The sequence below is a fragment of the Mytilus californianus genome, unplaced genomic scaffold, assembly GCF_021869535.1.
Source record: "Mytilus californianus isolate M0D057914Y unplaced genomic scaffold, xbMytCali1.0.p SCAF_4, whole genome shotgun sequence".
Classification (NCBI taxonomy): Eukaryota; Metazoa; Mollusca; class Bivalvia; order Mytilida; family Mytilidae; genus Mytilus; species Mytilus californianus.
The window spans coordinates 47411806-47428659 of NW_026262690.1; the positions used below are offsets into that span (position 1 = coordinate 47411806).

Here is a 16854-nt window from a genome sequence, read left to right on the forward strand (position 1 = left end):
CCGCTCTGCATCCGCAACATTTCCATTCGGTTTACTCGGATTTTACCCTTTTGTTTCTAAAGATGCCGAGATTAAATGTATGCAAGGCATTATATTAATAAAAACTCAACAACATGACTACCAGAGCAGCAACTTGTAAGTTTATTACCATAAAAGAGTGTCATAGCTGTTTGAAATTAATGATGCAAATAAAATTTTATGAAAATAATTGCTTTTTTCAGGTTTAACCAAAATCGACCCACATGTAACCGAACTTGGTTAACAAAGATCCCTACAAGTGTTGGATGCAAAATAAGTCCCAAATTACAATACAAGTTATACTAGCCAGATACTTTTATTTCTAAAAAGAACAGTACAGTACTTCAGAGAAAGTCTGTTCCGAGCAGGTTCAAATCTGATCTCTTTTGAAAAATGCCCATATTCTAACATGTCTAATCTAAATTAACTAGGATTGTCATTTTTCCTACCAAAGGTCAGAGGTTCTCTCCGGACACTCTGGCTTCCTCAACCAATAAAAATTGACCTCCGGGGAAATAGCCAACGATGCTGAAAAAGGTGTCAAACACCAATCGTTCAATTAAAGTTCTCTTTGCTTATATACCAATACACCTTATTGCTATTTGGGAATCTGCACCTCTTGACCTGAGAATCTGTGCCACTTGAACTATTTACGTCATACAAAAATCACTTTTCTTTGTGGTGTCAGACATATTCCATTAATGCATTATGACGTCAAAATTTTACGGGAACCTTTGTGATGTCCAGTAATGGCGGACAAATAGCGATAAGGTGTATTATGAACAATAAAGATTAAGCACAATATAAACATAAATACACACACCAATCAATAAAACCCTATTTTACAACAAAGAGTCAAAGCACAAAATTAAACGAGAAGTTCACAAAAAATTTTCCCTAATTTAAGATCATATATTTAAATGGAAATGTGATAAAAACATTTAGCCTAAGCTTGACCTATTTGGCAAAAGCCAAGAAAAATGGAAATGATATGGCTTTTTGAACCCTTACAATGAACCGGCCACTTTCTCAGAAATCCTCAATCAACTCAGAGAAATGTACATGTACATGCATATAAGGAGAACAAGACAAAAAAGATAAATGCAAATCTGAGCACTATGATTCATTTGTCAATTAGTTTTAAAATTAAAACAATTTAAGAATTAAAAGAAAAGATGCCTGTACCTTTATCAAAACAGACTAATAAGATATTAGTACGCGAAAATCGCAATTACCCCAAAAAAATAGATGTCAATAATAGACAATTGGATATACCATAGAAGTCTAAATCTGAGTTTAGAAAATTCAAAAACTGTAAATGAATTCATAGAAATAGCTAACTGTGGTAGAGCATAAAGATCCTACCAAAAATTCTGTCATAAAAACTAAATTCCTCAAACAACAAAACAAAGCTAAAAATGTATAAACAAAGATGACCAACCCTCCAAATTTTCTTTTTCAACTAGTTTAATAACAAAAGGTACAGAAAAAAAGGGAAATGAAATGAGTGTACATTAACTATGTACACCCACCACACTTTCAATCAAAGGTGTCTTTACAAAGTTAGAACTATGAAAACCACTTATTATTCCCCCAGAGATTGTTTGAATAGATTTACAAAATTTATTTTAAATAAATGAATATTATTTCAGAATGTACCTTATATTTTAATTGCTACCCTGTTCTATTCTCACCATAAGACACACACACCATTCTAACAAGCTAAATGCAAAAAGGTCAAGTTAGTAGAATGCAAAATAAAGTTTGAATGATTGTGTAAATACAATTTCAATTGAATACTTATACTGTAAAATTGAGAATGGAAATGGGGAATGTGTCAAGGAGACAACAACCCAACCAAAGAGCAGAAAACAGCCCAAGGCCACCAATGGGTCTTCAACACAGCGAGAAAATCCCATACCCGTAGGCGGGCTTCAGCTGGCCCCTAAACAAAAATGTGTACTAGTTCAGTGAAAATGGACATCACACTAAACTCCGAAACATATAAATGAACTAAAATTAAATAAAAAAACATACAAGACTAACAAAGGCCAGAGGCTCCTGACTTGGGAGAGCGCAAAAAATGCAGCGGGTTTAACATGTTTTGTGAGATCTCAACCCTCCCCCTATACCTCTAGCCAATGTAGAATAAACAAACACACAGCAATACGCACAGTAAAACTCTGTTTAAAAGAAGTCCGAGTCCGATGTCAGAATAGGTAACAGAAGAAACTAAGCAAAATGACAATGATACATAAATTAACAAAGGACTACTAGCAGTTACTGACATGCCAGCTCCAATTAAACTGATTGAAAGATTATGTCTTCATCATATGAAAATCAAGCACAATCCCTCCCGTTAGGGGTTTAGTATCATACCATCATAAAATATATGAGAAGAACATAACCCATATCATGCCAACAACTGGTTTTAGAATAAATGTGTTTATTTCCGATGCAAAGACCCTATGACTGAATTAATATTAATTCCAAAATATGCCATCTTTAATGACCTGACAACAGTATCGTAACTATATCCCTTCTGAATAAGTCTGTTTAAAGGTTTGGTTAGCTTTTGAGGTGAATGACTACATTTTTGTGCTTTGTATAGAAATTACCATAAAAGATTGGATGTGAAATACCTGAACTTATAAGATGTCTGCATGTTGATTTATATTTACGAATGATGTCCTTGTACCATGTGTACCGATGATAAAATTTAGTAAATGTTTTGACTAGTTTGTGATATCGAAAACTCTGGTGTTAAATACATGAGCGAATCGAACAAGTTGAGAAATATAAACACCATAAGATGGTGACAAGGGAACTTCACCATAAGATGGTGACAAGGGAACTTCACCATCTGAAAAGGGATAATTAACAATAGGAAATGAAAAATCATCTCTTTTATCGTAAATTTTGGTATTAAGCTTCCCGTTAAAGATATAGATATCAAGATCCAGGAAAGGGCAGTGTTCGTTGTTAGTATTACCTATATTTAAAGTCAGTTCAGGAGGATAAATCTCTTTAGTGTACATACTGAAGTTGTCATTATTGAGAGCCAATATATCATCCAAATATCTAAAAGTGTTATTAAATTTTTGTATCGGATGTTGTTTCGATGGGTCTTTGCTGATTTTAGTCATAAATAGTAACTCATAACAATACAGAAACAGGTCCGCAATAAGTGGTGCACAGTTAGTCCCCATTGGAATTCCGATAACTTGACAATATACGGAATCTCCATAGCGAACAAAAATGTTATCTAGTAAAAATTCAAGTGCAGTTATCGTATCAAAGCAGGTCCAATTGACATAGTTCTTTTGTTTGTTGTTACTAAAAAATGACATAAAAGAGTTTGAACATATATATTCGCATTCTGACTTTTTAAATGCCCATTTAATTAGGTGTGTGAATTTTTTCTAAATGAGATTATGAGGCAAAGTGGTATATAGGGTAGAAAAATCAAAACTTTAAACAGATTCGAAATCACCAATATAAGCATGCAATTTATCAAGTACTTCCAAAGAATTTTTGACACTCCAAAAGTAATAAATTCCACTATTTTCAAAGGCCTTATTTGAACAATTTATTACCAGGTTTTTGATTGTACCAAGTGTACTAATACGTAGAATAGACAGTTTAGTAGTGGAACAATGGCTTGAAGACGAAATAAATCTATATTTGTAAGGTGTTATGTGCAGCTTCGGAAGCCAGTACATAGTTGGAACTTTCATTGTATTTGGTTCTGCTTGTAAAGAGGTAGCTAAAAGTTTATGTTTGTTACAAATGTCATTTTCAGAAAATGGAGTCAGTTGGAATGTTGGTGAATTCGTTATTTCCTTTTGCAGAACCTCAATGTAAAATTTACGTCAAACAATAATGATATTATTGGCAGCCTTATCAGCCAGGACAAAAACAAATTCCTTGGCGAGTTCTTTTAGCTTATGTTTGATACGAGAAATAGGGCTATTATGGTTGTTGTTAGGAGTAAAATGTTCTTTAAAATGTTTAATACGAATATCAACTATGTTCATTACTGAATTAAAAAAAGAATCTAAGGATTTCTTGTCAGCTTTTTCTCGTTTTATCCATTTCGTGCAGTAAGTACAGAGTGAGTCGTGGATGATGTTACGACACTCATTCCAATTAATAATTGACACGGGGCGATATTTAGGTCTTTTACTGAGGAATGGTTTTAACACTCGGTCATGGACAATGTTAAGGTCTCCTGTTATAACATGGGAACTGGGGCCATAAATGTATTCTGAATTAATGCAATTTCATGATGTAGGTGTATTGTCACTGATATTAACATCTTTACACACTTCGATATAATTAAACACATATTTCCAGGTAGATTTTTTGTAAACATAACAAATAAGAGGGAGCTCAGTATTATCAAAATAGCCAGGAATTTGTTCTTTAATGGAATGATCATTAAAAATACCGGCAATATTTACAAAATCAAAACCTTTATTGACATATTTGATTTTAATAAATGTTTTTTATGATCTTCAGGGCGATCAATTTTGAGTCTGTTTATGTCAATAAGAAAATAATAACAGAAAATAGAAAAAGTTTTGTCTGTTTTTGCCAGTAATTGAGATTAAAAAAAGGGAGAATAGAACTAGTTTAAATCACATACATGTATGACAGAATACAGCTCTTGGATTGCAAATTTAAAATTTATTGTTGTAGTTACATCCAAAATAAGAAACTTGAAAGATTACAGATCTCGTTTGATAAATAATGTACAGCCATTACCAGCTGGAAATGAAATTGAAAATACACTGAAATATTTCTCACAGACATTGCTAAGGTAAGTGATTTTTGGAAAGATTGGAATGATTATTCCAAGTCTTTCCTAAGGCACCTGCCTCCCAAACAAAAAGTACCACAGGTTAGCTACTAAATCTACAAAATGTTTACACACTGAAATATAGTTCCCTATATTTCTCATGTCTGTGTACATATACACATATGAACTGTGAAAAATTTGGGTTATAATTCAAGTATGTATGTCTTTAATTTTTGTCAATTTGCAGGCTATTTTGTCATTTCAATTAGGTAAGAGTAATGATACAATACCGGTATTATTGACAACTGTCATGATCACCAAACAATCAGAGACAAGGTGGGACCCTAATTACAATGTCACACCTCCTTAAATGCCAATCATATTGACCAAATTGCTAATCAACCTCAGTCTTACATAATTAAACAGACCTTTCATTATACAATACACAAATACTTGACCTCATTTATGAATACACAAATATATTTATTAGATGTTTGATATATAGAAATGATAGATTTATTCATTGTCTATTACTTTTGATTTGCATTACATAAAGTGATTCTATAAATTATGTCTGAAAGATAAATGATAAAGAATTAACAAGATCTTTTTTTTTTCAAAAGAAAAGACAAAATATTAAATCTACATATAAAAAAAGCTTTTCAAGTGTTGAATAAAAGGAAATGTATTTTAGCAATTAAGAATTTGTTTATGTTGAAAAAGTACATTTTCAATGCCTTTTATCGGTAAACATTCAATTATAAATTGAATTGATATACACTCTACAAATTTTAATCTTCAGTGTCATATTATCATGATAATTGTTTTCAAAATCAATAAGCAATTCTTAGTCGAAAAATGATATACATATGTTTCAACTTACAAAATGCCCCCAAAACAACCTTTTTATATTAATTTTTGGAGATAATAAAGATCTTAGTTTCAAGTCTATCTTATCTGTTGGTCCCATGTTCTACAAGGATAATTGATGAACTTTATTAGAAAAATCTTTATTTTGAACTTTTTTCAGTTTCTAAAGATAAAACGTAACCTGTGGAAATGTAATAGGGAACATTATTTGGTTAAGATATGAAATTGCAATTTAAATGAAATTGTTGTGCAAATTAAGGGATCTGCTATCATTGATTCACATTTAGCTCATTTTATCTACTGAAAAAGTGCTTATCCTTCTAAAGACCTGCAGTTAATGCAATTGTCAGCAATAGTGCTATATTAATAGATATAAGAAGATGTGGTATGAGTGCCAATATATTAATGTTCTTTTTTGTTCACATCATACCTAAATATAGTTTAAAATTATTCCAACTACTTTTCCAATCTTTCCATGAGTGATTGAGCACTCTTCCCGACTTTGGATTAAATTGTCACACAATAAGATGACTCTAGTACACATGTACATGTATGACTGTTGTTACTGTGTATACATAATGCAAAGTTTTTACAATGATTTTGCACTCTCATGAAGTAAAGCCTATTAGCATTAAATTCTTTTGACATGATCCTATAACCAGCCATGGCCCTTTATTTAATATAGTTTGTGCTCCTGCATTGAGTTAGAGCCCTGCATCTAGGATGCGGGATCCCTATAGTTTTCACTTTGTCCGTCTTTTCGTCAACAATTTTTTGTAAATGTAAAAACTTCAAAAGTATACCTAGGAGGCCAATGAAATATTGCACAGTTGTTGTGCATATTATATTTTGATAAAATTAGGCTCATTAATTTTGTGAAAAACTTCGTTTTTGTTAAAAATCATAAATTTTAAGAAACATCGTTTGTAAACACAAAAACTCCAGAAGTTTAGGTAGGAGGTCAATGAAATTGTGCACAGCTGCTGTGCATAATATGTAGATATGCATACTATATTTTGGTGAAATGGGGGCTCATTAATTTTGGAAAAAACTTTGTTTTTGTTAAAAAATCACAAATTTTGAGAAACTTCTTCTTATAATAGGATTTTAACAAAAACTGATATATTGATATATTAAGTTATTTCAAAGTAATTGACAAAAGAAGGTAAAAACTTACTTTTTGTTAAAAAATTACAAATTTTGAGAAGCATCTTGTGGAAGGATGTCATAAAAAAATGATATACATGTAATATAGGCATAATATGCATTCCCAATTGTTTCCTCAAGTTAAAATTGTGTTTAAAACTTAGTTTTTGTAATCAAATGATAAAATTCTGAGAATCAAATTTTTTGCTAGGATTTAAATGAAAAAGGTATCATTTGCTATTACAAAATTATTCTCTGTGACTAAATAAATGGTTGACCACAATTTATGAAAATGCACACCAAAATACATAGCGCTGTGATTTTAATAAACATATATTAATCAGGAGCACATCCTGAATTAATTGCTAGTGTCAACATTTATGGAAATTGACTGCTTATGATCATTTGCTTTGTATGCATCAGTCTCTTTGCCTCACATAAAAATGTGCAAGAGGGACCCTTGCTGACATGTCAGTTTACTAGTTTAATATGAGCAAATTCTTGCCATACAAGTAATTCCTTTCTGCAGACCCTTAATTATATAATTGAATAATACAAAACTTATGTAGTTAGTTGCATTGGTGTCTTCCTCCTATTCCCACTTTTTAAAAATCACTATTCTTTCTATTCCCACATGCAAATAACAATAGATGTTTTGATAAATAATTTGTTTTTATAACAATCAAGGTTAATTAAAAATTCACCTAAGATTTACCTGTATTTTTTAAAAGAAAACATATTTCTTACACTGTTTAAGTATAATATTATTTAAAACAAAATAATAATGTAATACACTTTTTATTTGTAATACTTAAGAACAAAGAATAAGTCAGATAAATAGAAGTAAGATTAAATAATCATTGAATTTGTAAATTTAAAAAATAGTCATCCGAAATAAATTGATGATAGATAATTTTATAACAAACTTTCCCATCTTGCAAGATTTCCATGTACAACAAACGCAAGAAGAACCTAATAGTTTTACCAAAATCTGTTGATGAATTCGGCATAGATGGTATTTGGGCATGTACTACCAAAGGTGACCTATTCCTGCTAACAGACGACAACACAGTTGGGCGTATGTTAATCTTCAGTACTCAAAATAATCTAACACACTTAGCAGCTGCAAATATGATAATATGGTGATTTCAGCCTACCACTATCTTCCTGGACTATGAAGTCGCCATCAGAAATGCAGCATATTCTGTATTTCCTGGCATCAACACAAAAGTTTTTTCCACTACACACAATGCATCTAAAGAAAAGCACAAGAAACAGGGATTAAGGTTCCATACAAGAAAGACAACAACATTCACCAACTATTACGCCGTGCCGCTATCCTTTCACATGTACCTTCCAGGGGCGTTTCTAGGATATTTGAAAGAGGGGGGTGTAGAATAAAATATGTTGCCGAGCGGAGCGAGTCGAAAAATTTTTTGGACCTTTTTTTTGCTACAAAACATAAAATAATTAATGAATATGATAAATTGCCATATTCAATACAATATTAACAGATAACGATAGCTATTTTTTTTTTTTTGGAAAAGGGGGGCGTACGCCCATTTCGCCCTCACCTGGACCCGCCCCTGCAGGCTTCTGCTGAGGTCGAAGATGTGTGGTTTAATACCCTAACCGACATAGATCAGATTGATACTAACATCAACTACAAGTCCTTTACAGACTATGTAACAACATACTCGGTCGAACAGAATAGTCACCTTTGGGACCATTACACAGCACAGGGACCGAGGACTAAACATCTAGAGGGATGGCACAGCAAACTGAAGAAATATGTCCGGGACCCACATCCAAACATCATTAAACTCATGTATAAATCTAATGAAACATGACAAAGCTTTCAACGCCCTGACCATGATCAAAATGCAGCCGGTGGGAAGAGAGTGGCCCAAAAACGAAAGTATGTCGAAATCAACAACAGATTAGAAGAGCTTAAGATTAAACGCCACAACTAGGAAGTCATAGCTGTACAGTTTGGTGATGCAGCCTCCCACCTTCTTCACGTTGAATAGATTATTAAACTTTAATAGACTTGTATACAGTGAATTTCTAATGTGTGTGCTACAATGTATGATTTGTTTTAGTGCTGTTAACTTGTATTGTTTGTTTCATATTATAATGCTTGCTTGAATCAACTGTTGAATTTGTGTTATAAAAGAAAAAAATAGTTTACTTATATATGTTTCCATTTCTTTCATATTTATTTTAATTAAAAACACAAAATTCATACACACACAAAAATAACCTATTACCTATCAAAAAAAACACTTGTCAATCAAAAGTTGATTAAACAATGTTTATACAGTATAAATCCTTTGTTTCGAAAATTTTCCCTCTATTCCCACATGAAATTTTAACTTTTCTTACCAGATTTATAAAAAGTGGGAATAGGAGGAATGAACCGTTGCATTAATGAGATATAAACCTGTCAGTAATAATAAAGGTACTTAATTATAAAAATAAAGCATGATTGAGATGATACATTCTGTTTGTAAAATTCAAGTTCATAAAATTAATTGTGCTAAAACTAAGGTTGTACTAAGATAATTTTTTGGTGTAATAAATAAGCCCCTTTTGGTTTATATGCTCTCAAAAGTTTTCTTTTTTTTTATCTTTTCAAATTTTGGGTCACAAGGCAAGAATACTGGATGGTTGTTATTCCAGAAAGTACATGTGTTAACTGCAAGTGAAATCATATAACTTGTTATTTTTGTTGTTTTTTAGTAACAGTGTTATTAATTGACATGTTTTTCTGTGGTTTATATCCACAAATAAAGGAAAATAATACCCACAAAATATTGTATGGATATTTTACAGTTTTCATTTTGTACTAAACACATCCAGCTAGTAGCAAGCTGTAAGAGTGTAAGAGGCGGGAGGACTTTTATCATAGTCGAAATAGCATACACTTTAAATAAAATTGAGAATGGAAATGGGGAATGTGTCAAAGAGACAACAACCCAACCAAAGAGCAGAAAACAGCTGAAGGCCACCAACTCTAAAGAATATTTACTTGTTTGTAATATGAATATAAGGGATAAATGCTATACATTCCGGGTTTTTTTCCATATCAAATATCAAGATCTGGTCTGTGCCATGTTTAGATAAGTTGTGAAAATGACTTGACCACCATTGATTTTAAACAACATGAAGAAAAATGTAACTTGTTGTTTACAATTTATATATCTTGATCAGATACCCTTTCTTACAGTGTGCTGAAAGATGTACCCAACATTCCAGCTGAAAGTTATGGTCCAAGACAAAGGGACAGTGTTAGACTCTCAGTGTTTCCCAACCTGAACTACACAGGACTTTATCATGCTGTTCTGGATATGATAGAGTTAGTTCCCACTATGCAAATAAGGCAGTTGGGTTAGTTTATATAATGATGTCTTTAAAGGATCTATGTTTTCATGATTAAAATTGATAATTTGTATGAAATAAGCATGAGGATTATTAAATAATTGAAAATCTATGATGTAAAAAATAATTATTTCTTCTTACATAAGACATAGAACATCTAAACAATGATTGTGAGAAAATGCCATTTAAACGATGATTGTGAGAAAATACTATTTAAACAATGATTGTGAGAAATACTTTTTATACAATGATTTTGAGAAAATGCCATTTAAACAAGGATTGTTAGAAAATGCCATTTGCCTAGTTATGCCATAAGTTTTGAAATTTGTGTTTTTCAAATGAGAAACATTGATAAGAAATATAATTGATATATTATTCAAATCTTACACTTTATCTTTTCAGAAGTTGGAGAAAATGTATTGAAAGTTTTAGGTTGTCTTGTTCCGTTCCTTGAGCATGACTTATTAGATTCTCTCCCTTACACTGTGGCATCTACCCTTGCTATATTTCCTCCTACATTACACAAAGAAACTATTGACCTATTGTGTAGTAATATGTTACCGATGACACTAGGTAAGTTTAACAGATTTATCTGCCCCTACTGTCTAATAGACACAAAGACACTATTGATCCAGAGTTAAACTGGGATATCTCCCCCCTTTCTCACAAGACCTGTGAAGTAGAAATGTTTAACCGATGACACTCAGAATGTTCAATTGGATTATAACCTACCCAGCTGTTCTTCGTAACTCCAATACTTAATTGATCTATCATTTATAAATATAGTTTTGTTGACACAGTAATTTGAACTTCCTCTTCATCAATATCTTCATTTTTGGTCAACATTACTCAAAGACTACATATGTTGGATAGTATTTCTTATTAGTCTAGATTATCTTCCTTTCACTTCTGATATAATAAGTAAACGTACTTGAAAATGTATATGTATCTGTGCATTGCAATGAATTTCAATTGAAAAGTAAGACCTACAGCAAGACCTTTGAGTTTCAAAGAACATGTAGCAAAAATTTCTTAATTGTAATTTTTGAGGTTTATGGCCAGATATAGAAATATAATTTTGCCAGTATAATTAAGATAAATACTGAGAAACTATCAATATGGCAGCCACCCAGCAACACACAGTAGTAAAAAAATTGTTTAAATTATAGGGTATGATGGAGGATTTGAACCTACCTATGCCAGTGAGTCAGCTGCAGCAATTATAACAATGGTTCTGCAGCACACAGATAATGGTTGTAAGTAGTACATTATAGTACAAATAAAGGAATCATACTAAAAACATAACAAAAGAAGTTATCCCAAAGACACCAAACCTGACAAGATTATTTAATCCTTGAAGAGACAACTAAAGAGGATGAAAATTAGAAAAATTTACTGTAAAATAATTAAAACAACATTTTATAGATTTCATGCGTCTGAAGCACTTTTCTAGATTTACCTACATCAGGGCCGTTCAAAGCCAAATATATAAAGATGTACTGCATTATAAGGAAAAGATAAATATAAATTCTGTCACTATACAGTATGGATTACAATACATGTCATTTTAAGGTAGTTTATATATATTCTAATTCATAGGGTAAAGTGCAGGAATCTCTTACTATAATAGATGAACATTCATAAAATAATTTGAGTGCTTTTCCATAAGGAAATTAAACATTACACTTTTACACCGAAAGCAGCAATGATAACCTAGGCACAGAGTTCTGCTGAATAAATATTTAGACTTTTTATACGACCGCAAACAAATTTTTGTGGTCGTATATTGGTATGACATAGGCGTCGTCATCGTCGTCGTCCGAAGACACATTGGTTTTCGCGCTCTAACTTTAGTTTAAGTGAATGGATCTCTATGAAATTTTACCATAAGGTTCAATACCACAAAAGGAAGGTTGGGATTGATTTTGGGGGTTATGGTACCAACAGTTAAGGAATTAGGGGCCAAAAAGGGGCCAAAAATAAGCATTTTTGTAACTTTCAGACATAACTTGTGTGTTAGTGTATGGATCTCTCTGACATTGTACCACAAGGTCCCATATCACACAAAGGGAATGCTGGGATAGATTTTGGAGGTAATTGCCTCAAAATTTTAGGAATTAGGGGCCAAAAAAGGGGCAAAAAACAAGCATTTTTCTAGTTTCATGACAATAACTTGTGTGTTAGTGTATGGATCTTTATGAAATTGTACTACAAGGCATCACAAAGGGAAAGCTGGAATTGAGTTGGGGGGGGTAATTACCCAAAACGTTTAGGAATAAGGGGCCAAAAAGGGGCCAAAAATAAACATTTTTCTAGTTTCCAGACAATAACTTGTGTTCAAATGTATGGATCTCTCTGAAATTGTACTGCAAGGTACCATACCACAAAGGGAAGGCTGGGATTGATTTTTGGGGTAATTGCCTCAAAATTTTAGGAATTAGGGGCCAAAAAGGGGCAAAAAAAAGCATTTTTCTAGTTTCAGGACAATAACGTGTGTTAGTGTATGGATCTTTATGAAATTGTACTACAAGGTTCCATATCACAAAGGGAAAGCTGGGTTTGAGTTTGGGGGTAATTGCTCTAAACGTTTAGGAATTTGGGGCCAAAAAGGGGCCAAAAAACAAGCATTTTTCTAGTTTCCAGACAATAACTTGTGTTCAAGTGTATGGATCTCTCTGAAATTGTACTGCAAGGGACCATACCACAAAGGGAAGGCTGGGATTGAGTTTGGGGGTGATGAATCATAAGGGGGTTCAAAAATTTGGGGGAGGGGGATTTTTTTTCCTTTTTTTCTTTAAAATTTTCCATTTTAAATTGGTTATTTCTGATTTATATATAAAAGCAAATAATAATGATATGGTTTGAATAGGTAAATTAAAAATTTTTAAGTTCTTAGACCACATTCATTCTGTGTCAGAAACCTATGCTGTGTCAAATATTTAATTACAATCCAAATTCAGTGCTGTATCAAGCTTGAATGTTGTGTCCATACTTGCCCCAACTGTTCAGGGTTCGACCTCTGTGGTCGTATCAAGCTGCGCCCAGCAAAGCATTTTATTATATAATTATCTTGATACTTGTATTAAAATCAGAACCTTGACTTTCAGCATATCACTCACAGATACTAGAATGCTTCATGAGTATCAAGAGAGATTTAGTTAAGGTCAGTATAAATTATATATTTGCTAAATAGTTTTCATCAAGGTTTTCCACACAATTAAATTGAATACTAGTAGTCATTTATGTATAGTTTCTACACAACACATTTTTATTCCCATGAATCATTTTAGGAAAAGTCCTCTATGAATTACTATTTTAATTTTATTTAGTTAATTCTAGAAACATAGTTTCACCACTCAAAGGTAATGAAGTGTTTATTTAAATTTACTTACACATTCATAAAATTAAGGGTTTGACAAAAGTATTGTTTTACTATAAATGTGCGTAGAAAATGTATGACCCATGAATTGCATTTAAATTTGTTTCCATGCTTTCATAAAGTTTTTTTTCTTTCAGGATATACTGAGTATTATAGCATATGGACCACCATCTGCCAGAGCTCCTGCAGCTAATCTTCTGTTCTACTACTGGCCACAATTAAACCCTGCATTATCTGATAGGAGAGGAATACATTATAAATATATTGGTAACTTATGCATATTTTCTGTGTTGAGAATTTAAAATTTGTACTCTGTATGGTATTTTTTGGTACAAGACTTTTAAACTATCATGATTTTAAAAAGACCAGATTTGATAGATATTCAAAATCTTACAAATAGTAAGGCCAACCAAATTTCAATTTGAGGAAATTTCAAGGACAAAAATGTACAAAGTTTAAGGATAAGGTAGTTTACCATGAGGTTGTGTTTGCATCAACTTGAAAGTTAGTGCACATGTTTGAACTAAACTTAAACAAAGATAAATTTGGTTTTGAAAAAAATAGCTCTTTAAAAACAAAAAGATGTACCATTTAAGTTGTGTATGGTATCTAGTCGAATAAATTAACATAGCTTGCATTTGTCAGGTGTCAAAATACTGTTTGATTAATCTATAAGATATGAATTATTCTATGTAATACCTGATTTCAGCATGGCCACCAGTTCTTTGTCAGAGGAGAGGATGTGTAAACAATGGAAATTGTCAAGCTGTTAAGGTACTAATAAAATATTATTGTGTATTATTGAACACTGCAGAAAGGGATGTGATCAAATCGTAATTTATTACTTGGTTATTTTTCCAATCAAATATCCAGCTGAAAAAAAGGGTTATGCATTTTGTATCACCAACTGTAAGTTGATATTCTATCAGGTTCCAGAAAAGTATGAATCATACAGCATTTGGATCATTTGCAACAAGAATCAAAAGCTTACTCACAAGCACAGTTCAATCATTAATTGATGGCTTCCATTTCCTTAAACAAAATTAAATGTCAGCAAAAGACCCTAATGATTAAAGAAAGAAGATATCAGCAATTGTGCACCTGTTGGTCATAAGGTCAGTTGTCTATATGACCCTCTAGGGAAAAGTGAAAATAGTTACTGTTAATTCATAGCAAATCTGTCAAAAATGATAAACTAATCATTAGATTAAACATTCATTTTCATTTGAATGAAACGAGTAGTTTTGCAGCTTTCTGATTAAAAGGTATAGCTTAAGCATTGTAATCAAACATCCATTCTTTGCTATGCTTCCTTCTAAAGTTGTTCAGGCTTTCTAAATGGTTAATGATCACAATATTGAGCAATAACACCTTTAATCAAACAGTTTTGTTTTAAATTGATTTAATATGCATTAACTGACTTTAAATTAGGTAAGGGGGAGGGGGTAAGGGCGTGTTGGCATGAGTGTTTAGGAACTGCTGATAAAAATTTAATGCTGTTGTTTTTTCTGGCAACAAATTGTTGGAGGGCAGTGCAGCCAATGATATAATGAATATATGGCTTCCATTCTCATAAAGTGTTTACCTTCTGATTATAATATTGGATAAAGCTTAATGATTAAGTGGTATAGTAGTACATACCCTTAAATAAAAATGTGTAGAAATTGACTTATGTACAACAAAATCTTGCTTAAGTAAAATGCATAATAAATATGATTTCTATCATGTTTGTAGATGTCCACTGATTAACCAAAAGCTGACAATATTTGACCAATTTGCATTTTGTTTATTTAGATGTGTTTGAATCCAGCTTTAGCAATACATTCTGGAGACAAGCCTCCACCACTTTATATCTGTAGTGACTGTGCTGACGTTCTCAGGAAAGATCATAGTGAATACATGACGGACATATTATTACCTATGTCACATGTGTCTACCATATGTGAAAATAAGGTAAGAATGTGACACATGTCTACCATATGTGAGAATAAGGTAAGAATGTCACACATGCCTACCATATGTGAAAATAAGGTAATAAGGTCACACATGTCTACCAAGTGTGATAATGCAGGAAAAATATCACATCTACAGTATGTAAGATTAATGTTTAAGAGTTTCAGGGGTCTTCAATATGTGAAAAAAGTATAAAAGTCACATGTGTCTGCTATATGTGCAAATAAGGTAAAAAGCTCAAATGTGTCTATAATATGTGAAAATAAGATTTAAAGGTCTCCATTTGTAGAATTAAGATAAAAGAATCACAATTGTAAACAAACATTGCATTTAAAATATGTGAGAGTTATGTGGTATTACATTTGCCTAACATAAGTTTTGAAAAGGTTATGTCATGTATTCCTATCATTTGTAAGAAAAAGTATTAAATGTTTGACCATGTGTAAGAGTAAGTCTAGCATGTGTAAAGGGTAAGATCATTTTTGTATATTTGAAATGTGAAAAACTGACAGAATATCACAATTTCTCATTTGCCGATCATATAGGAATCCTAGAAGTCAAATGTTTATGAAAATTGATGATACCTTTTAAGTTGTCATTTGTTATAAAGTTTCTAGCAGATATGTAAGACATAGCTGTCAACTGACCTGTATTCTGTGGGTGTAACCCGAGAATTTCCCCCTTCACACAGGATTTTTTAAATACCCTCCGGGTATTCAAATAACCCAGGATTTCAGAAAATTACCCGTTTTCACCCATATTTCTGACTGGTATTGTTTCCAGTATTTAGACAAATATACTTTCGATTTTCTCGGTGTTTTTCCTTTGAAATTAAAATACGATACGATTCCAGTTGAGGTGGGCAAATAATTATTTTGATTTCAAAATGGTTTCCCAGAATTTGCTTACTTACCGTGCCAATGACAGCTATCAAAACATTACATTTGATTGAAAAGTAACAATTCGTAGATTGTTTGTTAATTGTACCACAGAAAGTTGAAGCCAGTCAAGCTTGACAAATATCAAATATCCTGTAGAAATCATTTTAAAACAATTTGAACCTATTTATACATTTCTGTTAGAGAGAATAATTTTGTTATAACTTAAATGTAAAAGCTTTAAATCAAATCCATATGCTCTAGATATTTCACTGAAAGGAAACACACTAAGTTCTTTTTATTTATCTTCCTCCTGTGTATAGGAGCATATTAGCTATAATATTGATTTCTAATTACATATATAGCTGGGGTTTATGACATTCAATAATAAGAAGTAAACTAGTGTGAATAAAACAATAAAAGGGCAT

The 16854-nt window shown here is 31.9% G+C and overlaps 1 protein-coding gene across 1 annotated transcript in view; it reads left to right on the forward strand.

Moving 5' to 3' along the window:
* Nucleotides 1-59: 59 nt before the first annotated feature.
* The window catches only part of LOC127738137 (protein unc-79 homolog), a 91713-nt gene continuing 74918 nt past the window's right edge, over nt 60-16854 (forward strand). The window contains exons 1-9 of the mRNA XM_052249268.1: nt 60-135; nt 4720-4840; nt 10065-10225; nt 10619-10789; nt 11386-11472; nt 13324-13379; nt 13733-13862; nt 14305-14369; nt 15390-15548. Of these exons, the coding sequence (XP_052105228.1) occupies nt 114-135; nt 4720-4840; nt 10065-10225; nt 10619-10789; nt 11386-11472; nt 13324-13379; nt 13733-13862; nt 14305-14369; nt 15390-15548 (972 nt within the window). The 5' untranslated portion in view covers nt 60-113. The remainder of the gene's footprint in view (nt 136-4719; nt 4841-10064; nt 10226-10618; nt 10790-11385; nt 11473-13323; nt 13380-13732; nt 13863-14304; nt 14370-15389; nt 15549-16854) is intronic.